The sequence below is a fragment of the Salvia miltiorrhiza genome, chromosome 3 (genome assembly GCF_028751815.1).
Source record: "Salvia miltiorrhiza cultivar Shanhuang (shh) chromosome 3, IMPLAD_Smil_shh, whole genome shotgun sequence".
Lineage (NCBI taxonomy): Eukaryota > Viridiplantae > Streptophyta > Magnoliopsida > Lamiales > Lamiaceae > Salvia > Salvia miltiorrhiza.
In genome coordinates, this window is record NC_080389.1 from 4,297,270 (window position 1) to 4,309,010 (window position 11,741).

Here is an 11,741-nt window from a genome sequence, read left to right on the forward strand (position 1 = left end):
CCTATAAGTCAAGTATAATATGTCTACACTTAACAATGATTCGACCAGCGCCGTTATTGGTCCCATAATTCACGGAGCAATTATGGAAACACCGCGTCCTACGCGGTGCAAAATTTCTAGTATATATATAAAGCATCGAAATAAAACACCTTTCATCAAAAAAGCTATGAAACCACTCACAGTCATGCTCTAAGACTTGTTTCATAAATCTTCTGGCGAGACTAAACTTTCAACATAGGCATCATGTGAAAATAAACCGACACAATCCTTGTGGCAGCTGATCCTAGTAACCTGATAACAGGAACAATAGCTGAGGTCACGGAACACGTTATCCCGACAATTGTATACCCCCAAAATGGATCCACAATTTACCAAAATGTCTCCATTTAGACCTTTCACCAATGGTGGTTGAAGAAGCTCAAGAAGATGAGAAAGAGTCACCACTTTCTCCCAAGACTCCTTCATAACCCAAACTCGATAGCCTCTAATTTGATAATTAAAACATAGCACACAAAGGAAACCACCAAGCACACCCACAAAGCCATACACCTCTTGATCAAAGGGAAGCTCAATCCTTCCAAACACCTCACTCTTCAAGTCCAAGAAATTAATAACTTTTTCAAGTCCGTTCTTCCAGTAAAGCTTCCCACCTACAAACACCACCAATGGCCAATGGTGAACAAAATCAGAGAAGAGCTCAATTGTTTTCCATGCTTTTGTCTTTGAACTATAAACTTTACCAACGATGGAGTTAGAATCATCCACAATCACAAACACCTTGTACTCATCAATCGATTCAACCCAACCGAATCCCAGTTGATCAATAAAGTCGACATTATAAATTTCTGGCAGTTTTTTGGAGATTCTAGTGGATGGGTTCCACAACTGAATATTTTCATCATTGCGAATGCAGAGCAGCCCATTACAGCACCCTCTAATTTCATATCCCGTCACTGTAGTATTCGTTGGATCAGCTAAAGGAGATAAAGGGATAGTATTTGTTGGTCCGCTCAAAATCGACATCAGAGAACATTGCATAGGCCATTCATCCGAATTCTTCTGTATAATGACCCTTTGTTGGGGAAAAGAAGGGTTGTTCATCGAATTTTGGTGGTGTTTTTTTACGAATATTTTGCTGACAATTAAAGAGCCCCATGATTTTGAAACGCACCTGAATCTCAACAGCGATTTCACCGGCAATCTTGGCAGTATTTCTTCGATGATTTCTTTCGGAAGATGGATCTGATTACTGCTTTCGATCTCCATACCCAAAGCTGCGATGTATGTTCCGAGGTTTTTGTATTTACATCAAATAGTTTTATAGGTTTCATAAATCACAAAGATGGGCTCAATCTTATCAAGTAGGCACGGCCCCATAACATTTTAAACAAATAAATATAAATATTAAATCGAATATGAATCATTATTTATAAATAAAGTAATTCCCTCTAATTACATAAGAAACAATAGGGCCGAATGGCCCTATTCAACATACAACATCAAATTTTGTCCACCATTTGAAAAAACATAAATTTTAGCCATTTTTTATATGTCATGACTATTCTACCCTTCTCTCTCTTTCCTCTCTCTTTCTCATCTCCCTCTCTCTCTCTCCAGCGGCTGCGCTATCTCCTCTCTCCTTCTCATCTCCCTCTCTCTTTCTCCAGCGGCTACGCGGCAGCGGCGCCGAGCAGAAGTCACCGGAGCAGATCTGATCGCAGCTGATCTGATCGCAGCGGCGGTGCCAAGCAGATCTGATCGCAGCTGATCTGATCGCAGCGGCGGAGCTGATCTGATCGCAGCGGCGCCGACAGAAGTCAGCGGCAGAATTCGTCGGAGTAGAGGATGAGGCGGCGGCGGTGGAGGAGATCCGATCCTCTAAAACGCGTGGAGGAGGGATTGGTCAGGTGGCGGATGATGAGGCGGCGGCGGCGGCAGATCTGATCTGATCTGATCTGTGCTGATCTGATCTGTGCTGCACGTATGGCACTTATGGCACTAATAGTGCCATAAGTGCCATAAGTGCACACTTCTCCCTAGGGTTTAGATGTTCCATTTAGGGTTTAGATGTTCCATTTAGGGTTTAAATGATGTTGTTGTTTCTGTATTTGTGCTGCACGTATGGCACTTATGGCACTATTAGTGCCATAAGTGCCCAAATGACCATTTTACTTAGTTTTATTTTGAATTTTCGTTGGCACTTATGGCACTATTAGTGCCATAAGTGCCAAAATGACTATTTTACTTGGTTTTATTTTAGATTTCCGATGGCACTTATGGCACTATTAGTGCCATAAGTGCCATCTTGGCACTTATGGCACTAATAGTGCCATAAGTGCCTAACCCGACCCGGCACGCGACCCGCGTGCCTGATCCTACCCAGTCCGCCTTATTAAGGGCAAAAACGTCCAAATCAATAAAAATGGCCAAAATTTGTGTTTTTTCAATGTGTGGCCATAAATTGTGTTTTATGCTTCATTTTGGCTACTTCAAAATTTTACTCATTACATAATCTATATATTATAGCAAAATAAATCTTATCCTACGTGGCATCGTATAATCACTTCATTCTAATTTTTCTCAATTCTCATTCATTCTTATTTAACAATCTTAATAAGAGAGAACTTGGCTAGCTACTGTTGATAGGAATAGTATACTGTAGAAAAAATAGTGCCCCATGGTATTTTGGTAATTTTTTTTTCATTCGTGGGTTTTTTGCAAAAACAACAAAAAAATATCTATTTTTCTTTATCTCCTCTGCACATTTTCGTTTTTCACTTTTTACTTTCTATGTTTACAGTTTCGCAAGAAAAAGAGAGAGATTTCCTGTAGAATCTTTGCCCGGTGAAAGTGCAAAATCTGATCTTAATCCAACAAAAGATCACACTAGACAAATCCATTATACCAACAAAACAAGGAGGTGAGTTTGATTTCTGCACCCTGCCTTTTATCATTAATTTTTTAAATAACCGTAGAATTTTTACAAAAAACAGAGCTCACCATAACAAAATCGAATTAGAGTCTTGTGGCTGGGTTTCTTGCTTTGTTGTTTGCTTTGAGAGTACCGATCGGGAACAGAGAGTCTTGGCTGAGTTTTAGCTGATTTGTGGATCAGTTTCTTGTGTCGTTGTCTGCGTTGAGAGTATTGGCCGGTGTCGGCGTCGGCACCGGCATCAGCTTTAGCTGAGTTCTGGCAGTTTCTTGTGTCGTTGTCTGCATTCAGAGTACTGGCCGGCGTTGGCATCGGCATCGGCATCAGCAGCGGCTATCTTAGCTGTTCATTGTCGGGCCAAGGTGAGAAGAGTGGGTCGATGATAGGGAAGACAGTGAGGTCTACGAGAGAACAAGCTATTTTCTGGTTATTCATTGGAAATTAAGAAAAAAGGGGAAAAAGAAGAAGAAGAGGGCTTTGGGGTTGAGATATACTCTTTATTGCAAATGTGAAGTAAAGAGAGAGATGAAGGTGTGAGAGAGAGTAGAGAGACCGAAAGAGTTACAGGGTATAGAGAGGAAATTGTGGGTGCAAGTGTGCATAAGAGAGAACGCATATGGAGTATATTAATTGTGTGGATTTTGATTAGGGCTCTATTTTTAATTGATAATAATAATAATATATGGTTGGGCTTGCTCATGAGTGCACGTGATGTTCATGAAATATGATTGGAGGATTGGGCCTAGAGTTTTAATTTAAACTTATTTTAATTGATTAATTGAATATAACTGATTTAATAATGTATGGTTGGACAAGCTTCAATGCATTTTTCTTTCAAATTAATTTGAATGTGGATTTATTTTTGTTGTGTCTTATTTGAAAATTACAATTTAAATACAGTAAATAAGTAGGATTTTGATGAAACTTTTACATTCTTATTTTTTCATGGGGACTAATTTTTATATAGAATAGTATTAATATGATTTCCTTTTTTTTTTCTATGTGTAATTTGAATATTCATTCTAATTTTTTTATCTAAATTATTCTCAGACACATGCTCGTTTATGACATTCACTTCTTCAAGAGTAGTGAGTATTCTCTGACACTTGAGTAAGTCTCCACAACATGGATTTTCTCTCTTATGTGTCTTCAAATCCCAGTAAATTAAAATGTATTAGTTTTTAGGCTCAATGTTAAAAAGTATAAACAACTTGAGCTTGCCTATGAAACATCATTTTTTTCAACACACCCACATATTATGTACTAATGCACCATCATAAATATAGAACTATAGTTCTTGAGAATTAAATGTATAAAACTATAGTTGATTCATCATCAACACACCCACTTATGATCTCCAACATTTTTTTTACTCTCTAATTTTGTGTTTTTTCTCCCTTTTTGTTTCTACTCCAAGAAAGCTATTCCACCTCTCCAAATTCAACGGTGCGCTTTGTTTTGTTCCATTTTTTTTTTTGTGTTGTGATCTTTTTAAAAGTCATATCGCAATGTTTATGTTGTAGTTATTGTTTTGAAGTTTAGAGATTATTCTAGGACTAGGAGCAGATTGAGTTATTGTTTTTAGCCTCTAGCTTTTTTAAGGATTTGTTACTTTTTGGCTATACGGGATTATTATTTTCGATTTCTGGTTTTCGACGGGTCCCCTCGGGGTCCACTCGTGTTTGCTCCAATCAAATTTCTGTGCTGGAACGCTTCCATCCATTTATTGCAGCTTCAGTGAGTCGCTGCCCTACTTTGATTTCATAATAGTATTTTTGAGTTTCATTTTCTTTTCATATTTTATATCACCAGCTAAATAACTGACTTCTCATGTGTCAGGACATTGACCGCATTTTTCAGATATTTTATTATGGCAAAAAGAAGACGTGTGCTTTCAACGGAAGGTTACTTACTATTGATTCTATGTCTCTGTGTGTGTGTGTGTGTTTTTTTTTTGTAATTCATTTGTATTACTTTTCAATTCTTTGTTGCTTTTATTTGTTTTAAAGCAAATTTAATATTATGTTTGTGTTCAGATAGCTCAGACGGCCCTGTGACAGCTTCAAGACGTTTATTTTTTAGTTTACCTCCGCCGCCTGTAACTGATATGGCTATGCCAATTATCTTTGACCCTGAGTGTTGGCATGCTCCAACTACTGAGTCGAGAAGTTTGCGAGGTGCAGAATATTTGTTGGATTGTGTCTAGATTTTGCACAATTTAATTTGACATTATGTGGCCTTGCTTAGCAAGTGATGTTGCTATTACTTTTTTTTATTGACTATGGTTCGTAATTTTCAGATGAGACTTCACAAAAAAGAAAGATTCGTGTTCTCGTTGTTGAAACTGATGGGAGTGTTCCACTCAAGTGACAGGTTTATGATTTCTCTTGTATTTGTTTGAAATTTCTTTAGAGCTTTTAAGAATTTAGCATATATTTGAAAAATTGATGTGTTTTGTATTAACAATCGTTTTGTTTTCATTTGCTAGGCTCTTCCTCTAAAAGTGGCCAAGTTTTCTTTGGCCCAACAAATGCAATCCCTTGTTCCATATTGTCAAATGGTATTGTTATAATTAATTTTATTTAGTGTTATTGTTTATTTACTTATCTTGACTTTGTAAGTACTCTTGCATTTTGATGGTTCCGCAGGCTGCTTGCGCCGATTGGGTTTCGATGTGACGCAACGGCCTTTGTCTAATAATGTTAATGTTGCACGGTCTAAATGTTTATCTAAAGCTTCTTGTGGACAAAGGCACTCAAAACGTATGTGTTTATGTGTTTATAATGAATATTAACAGTTGCACCTTTGGGATGATGTAATGTAAAATTGAAAGCAGTATGAAGACGTCTCTCTCTCTCTCTCTCTCTTTTTTTGCCCTAGCCGCCGCCGGACGTGACCTCGTGCTGCTGTCTCCTGCCGTCCGATGGCTACCTCGCCGGCCGGAACTCGTGATAAGGGAGTTCTCAATCTCCCTCCTGTCTCTGCGAATTTTCAACAGCCTCAATCAAGAACTTCTCCCTCAAGCTTCAACACGACGACGACTCTTGCGGCTGCCCAGGCCACCTCGCCGGCCGGAACTGGCGATAAGGGAGTCCTAAATCTCCCCTCTGTTTCTGCGAATTTTGAACACCCTCAACCTAGAACTTCTTCCGCTCGGTCTCTATCTCCCACGGTTTTTCACAGCGCTTCATGTAACAGCACGGTGGAGACTGCTGAGGCCCAGGCTGCCGCTGGGAAGACTGCAAATCCTAGTGGTGCCGATTGCACTACCGTTGAGAAGAATTCTGTAAATACCTGCGTGGCTGGTAACACTAGGATTTCTGGTAACACTAGGATTTCTTATGCTAGTGCTACTGTTAAGCGACCTATTAAGCGGCAAGATTTAGCCGCTCATGTTTTTCATGATTTGCGTCCAATGAAGGACGGCGATCAATTCTCTCTCAAAATTCCTAAGGCTTTATATTTAAAGGAGGTCCAAGCTTTTGAGCATGCACTAACAGGACGACTTCTGTTGGGAAAAGGCGATAAGCCACGTTCAACTATGGAGTTGAAGTCGGAGCTTCAACAGATTTGGGGTATAAATTCTGACTGGCAACTGATTCCGCTGGGAAAGGGATTTTACACGCTCTGTTTTACTACGGCGACTGATAAAGCTATAGCCAAGGAGAAGGTGATCTGGGAACTTTCAAAGGGTCTTCTTCGGCTTCGAGAGTGGGCTCGCAACTTTGATCCGTTCAAGGAAAACTCACCCTTGGCTAATGTTTGGGTTCGAATTCATTATCTTCCTATCGAGTACTGGAATCCACAAGTTATCTCTGGAATTGGACGTTATTTGGGCCATCCTCTAAAGATCGATGGTGCTTCGGCAGGGAGAGATTTTGGACAATTTGCCCGTATTCTTGTTGAAATAGATATGTCTCTCCCTCTTCCTAATACTCTTCTTATTGATATGGAGGATTTTTCTTTTCATATTGAGTTTGTTTTCGAAAATCTCCCTCTATATTGTGGTCGTTGCAAGATTACGGGACACTCCCCAAATAGGTGCCGCAAGTTAAAGCTTGGGTGGATGGGAGAACATAATGACACTGTGAATAACAAGGCTAAGATTACGCAAGTTTACAATGGGCCGCATTGGCAGGCGGCGATTAACTCAAATGAGCAGGCTGCAAACAGAAATGTCCAACAACAATTAGCTTGGAAGCCGGCACAGCCAGAGTTTGGGCAGCAGCAGGCTGCCCCTTTGACGATGCAGCAGCAGGTTGCTCCAAAGGGATTGGCAGAGAAAGATTCGGTTGTGGGTTCTCCGGCCTCGAGGGGGAATACTACAGCTAAGGGAAATAGATTCGACGTACTTGCTATTGATGAATCGGTTTTGTTGCTTGAGAAGGATGTGGCTACGATGACAGGACCGGATTTTTTGGAGGTTTCCACGAAGCCGGTACAACATTCAGTTTATGACAAGCCTCTTAGGGAGTATAGCTCTGAGGAGGAGGAGACGATTATTGCGGATAGTGACACCAACATGGGAATGGTGATGCACGATGATATTCGAGAGACTGTTTCCTCAGTTCCCGGAGAGATTGGAGGAGCAGTGGTGGAGCAGCATTCGGTTGTTGGGGCAGGTATTTCTCCGATTAAGGAGGTTGAGGGAGAGATGCAGCCCAATCCCACTCCGAAGGACATTGCGAATCGTATAATTCGATTAGAGGAGCAGGTTAATCAGGGGATGCAACTGCTCTCGGAGCAGAAGCATGGGCGTGGCCGTCCAAAGGGCTCGGGAAAGGGAAGAGAGCCTGTACACACACTTCCGGATGGATGTATTAAAAATCGCCTTAGGAATGCGGAGGAAATGGGTTACAAGCCGAGGGAGTTTGTGGTTGACCTTTCCAATAGGCCTAGTATTATTGCAATGAATAATGTTGTCCATGGGCGTTGGTCAGATGAAATGGATGATTATCCTGAGTTTCGTTATTAGTTTTTTTGTTCCTTAGTTTTTTCTTCTCTTTTCGAGATTTGTACCCATAGTCTGCTTCTTTGTGCTTTCAAGGGTTGTTTTTTCTTTTTCTTTTTTAATAAACCTCTATTTTATTGTATTGAATATTAGTGGTACAGATTGGATGATGTAAAATTTTTCCATATTGCTTGTCTGTAAATTAATGTGCCTTTTGCTCAAAATGGATAGTCAGATTTTTCAAGCAGAATGCTAAAATTATTCTCAATCAAAGGCTTTCATTCTTTTTTATGCTTCTTGTTGTTTATTTAATTTGTTTATTATAATTTTGATATGCATATTGCTCACTTTTGATTTTTTTTTAATTATTGCATAATTAGGCCACACATCAACTTCACGCTCGGCTATGCAAAAAGATATTGAGATGTTCAGAAGATTAATTGAAATACCCAATGAGGCTTATGAACTACCACATAAAGACCCTTGTCAGCATTGTAAAGCTATTCGATTCGCTAATGAACCTCCCGCCTTCTGTTGCGCATCAGGTAAAATAAAGATGCAGTTGCCCAAAATGCCAGATGAGTTATGGAACCTCTATGTAAATGATATGACAACTTTGGGGGTCGAGTTCCGTCGGCGTTGCAGGACATATAATAATTCTTTGGCATTCACATCTATTAAGATGACTTATGATCAAGCTTTGGCTAAAGCTAACAAAGGGGTTTACACCTTCAAAGTGCAGGGTATTGTTCGGCATTATATCCATGAACTAACACCCAAGGATGGTGTGCCGAGGCATTTGCAGTTATATTTCTATGGCACTGAGAGAGAGTTGGATAATCGTGTATCTCAATCTGAAGGATTGGACCGTGTTATAGTTTCATTGTTGGTGAACATCTTGACTAATAATCCATACCATAATTTCTTCACCAATTTGCAAAACAAGGATGACCTGGATAGTTATGCTATAGTGTTGCGTGCCAATCCTAAACTTGACCAACGTGTTTATAATCTTCCAGTAGTTGACCATGTTGCAGCAGTTTGGAACGAAGGTGTGGGAACATCTATGGAATAACCTCGTGATATTAGGGTCAACCTAAGATCAGGTGGTGTTCGCTATGTGCACTATTACTATGGATGCTATGATCCTCTCCAGTACTATCTAATCTTTCTGTATGGCGAGCCAGGTTGGTATGCTGGAATACCCAAAACTATTGACAACGTTGATTTGAATTTGGACCAAACTAAACAAAATACTGATGATCATGAAAATAATACTGTTGATCCGCATATGCACGAAGAAGCTGGCACCCTACTTGTTGCCGAACAAAATAGTACGTGTTTAATCGTTTTGATGTATGTTCATTTGTTAGGTCTTCTGCAATGTGGTTTATGTTTCTCTACTACTATATTTTTCATATTATTTTTTGCATTCTATGATGTGTTGCATTGATTTCATTATTAACTTAGTATTATGTCTTTGTGCTTATATTAATATACTAGAAAATTTTGTTGCTTATATGGGAGTTATTTAGGCTGACTTTTTTTTATAGAACAATAGTTTTTTTGTTGTTGTTCATGAAAAAGGGTTGGTGCGTGAATCAATTAATAGGAATATTTATTGATAATTTTGTGTTTTATATTGTTTGTTCTACTTTTTGATAAGGACTTATCTATCATTCCATGCAGATTTGTTGAGGAATTTCAAAACTCCTTCATGTGTTGCTATGAGATAATATTATTGCTATCTGTTTCAAATACGCACCGACGATATAACAAATATCCTTAGAACTGGTCGAGTAATTCAACAGTTTCAGATTGATACTTATGTTAAGATCAAGACACAAAGACTAGATTTTTTTCGTCATAATCAGTCAAAGTTTGAAATGAGGGCTGAATCGTATCAAGGGATAGTTGAGAGTATAACATCTAATGGTGTTATTAGTGCAAAATCTGTTGGTAAGCGTGTTCTTCTTCCTAAGACCTTTACAAGTGGCCCGCGTGATCTACGTTGTCGTTACATGAATGCGCTGGCACTTGTCGCGAAATTTGGACGCCCAGATATTTTTCTCACAATGACTTGTAATCCAAAGTGGGTGGAAATTCAAAGTGAATTATTTCCTGTTGAGAAGAGTCATAATAGAGCTGATTTATATGCAAGAGTTTTCAGGGCAAAAAATGAGGAACTAAAAAAGGAAATTGTAAAAGACTCTTTGTTTGGGGTAGTTGCAGCTTATTTTTATGTGATTGAATTTCAGAAAAGAGGCCTTCCACATGTTCATTGGTTGATAATATTACAACCACGATATAAGGTGACTTCAACTGATGCTTATGATCGATTTGTATCTGCTGAGATTCCAGATCTTGACCTGACTCCACATCTACATTCTTGTGTTATTAATCATATGATGCATGGGCCATGTGGTGAACTCAACCCAAAGAATGCATGCATGATAGGGGAAAAATGCAAAAGTTATTATCCTAAAGAGTTTAAGTTAAACACTGAACATCGGTTGGACTCATACCCTGACTACAGGCGTAGAGATGATGGAAAGTGGTTGGATAACAGATGGGTGGTCCCTTATAATGCTTATTTATTGGCAAAGTTTGATTGCCATATTAATGTCCAAGTTTGTACGAATGTTAGATCAGTGAAGTATCTTTACAAATATGTTTGTAAGGGTAATGATCAAATAGCATACAATATTGTTGATGTTGAATCTGCAGAGCCAATAGATGAGATTTCTGATTTTCAAAAGTCACAGTGGCTTTGTGCTCCGAAAGCTATGTGGCGAATTTATGGATTTGATATTTTTGATATGTATCCATCAGTTTTGCAATTACACGTGCATTTGTCGGGGTATCAACAGGTTTTTTTCGCGGCCAACCAATCTCTTTCGAAAATTGTAGATTCTGATCGTGCTAACAGGACACAACTTACAGAGTTTTTTGAGATGAATAAATTTGTTGAAGTTGCAGCACTAAATTTATTGTATCGGGAATTTGTTGAACATTTTGTATGGAGCTTACAAACTAGGAGGTGGACACTGCGCTCTAGGTTAGGAACAATTGGTAGACTTGTCTCTGTCAATATTACAGAAGTGGAGCGTTTTTATCTAAGGCTTTTGCTGAATCATGTTAGGGCTCCAACATCTTTTGAAGATTTAAGAACATCAAATGGAGTATTGTTTTTGTCTTTTCGGGAGGCAGCTCTTGATAGAGGCTTGTTGGATTCTGACAACGATGTTAGGCATGCGATTCACGAAGCTGTAACTTATCAAATGCCGTCTGCTCTGCGAAAATTATTTGCGATTATACTTGTTTTTAATTCCCCTTCTGATCCCAAAAATCTGTGGATTGAATTTAGAGATGCTTTATCTGCTGATATAATGCGGGATTATCTATTAGACCATGTAGAGGGTTATCGGTTATCTCTACGGTCCATTGATTCTTTTTTGCAAATGATGGGTCATGGGATCGATGAGTACTCTGTGGTCGATTATATAGTTGGGTTGACTCGTGAAGAGATAAATAGTCGTGAATTTGCAGCTGAAATTAATATGCCAGTTGCAGAATCTGATTTAGGTTCGGTGGGTCGTTTTAATGAAAGACAACGCTTTGCTTATCTTGTAAAATCCTCAAATTTTCGATAGCAATTTAGAAATTGTTATTAATTTATTAGTACTTGCTAATCATGGTTTTGGCATCCATAGGATATAATTTATAAAGTTTTGGAATTCGAGTAATTGTTGTTAATTATGTGCTTTATATGCGAATAAGAATTATTATGGTCAACATTAGTATTTATCCTCTAACTTTCCAAACTGATTTATGTTCTTAATTTCTTTTGTGTAATTT

The 11,741-nt window shown here is 38.7% G+C and overlaps 2 protein-coding genes across 2 annotated transcripts; one reads left to right on the top strand and one right to left on the bottom strand.

Moving 5' to 3' along the window:
- Positions 1–158: 158 nt before the first annotated feature.
- LOC131016912 (F-box/kelch-repeat protein At3g23880-like) lies at positions 159–1,267 on the bottom strand. Its single transcript, XM_057945714.1, has one exon. The coding sequence runs from the start codon at positions 1,264–1,266 to the stop codon at positions 202–204; it is 1,065 nt and encodes a 354-aa protein (XP_057801697.1). The 5' UTR covers position 1,267; the 3' UTR covers positions 159–201.
- An 8,502-nt stretch (positions 1,268–9,769) lies between these two features.
- LOC131018144 (uncharacterized) lies at positions 9,770–11,536 on the top strand. Its single transcript, XM_057946863.1, has one exon. It carries the CDS (start codon positions 9,770–9,772, stop codon positions 11,534–11,536), a length of 1,767 nt encoding a protein of 588 aa, XP_057802846.1.
- The last annotated feature ends 205 nt before the right edge of the window (positions 11,537–11,741 follow it).

Excerpts from the sequence above, each read along its gene's own strand:
- LOC131016912 (XM_057945714.1), bottom strand. The coding sequence starts at position 1,266 with ATGGAGATCGAAAGCAGTAATCAGATCCATCTTCCGAAAGAAATCATC.
- LOC131018144 (XM_057946863.1), top strand. The coding sequence starts at position 9,770 with ATGAGGGCTGAATCGTATCAAGGGATAGTTGAGAGTATAACATCTAAT.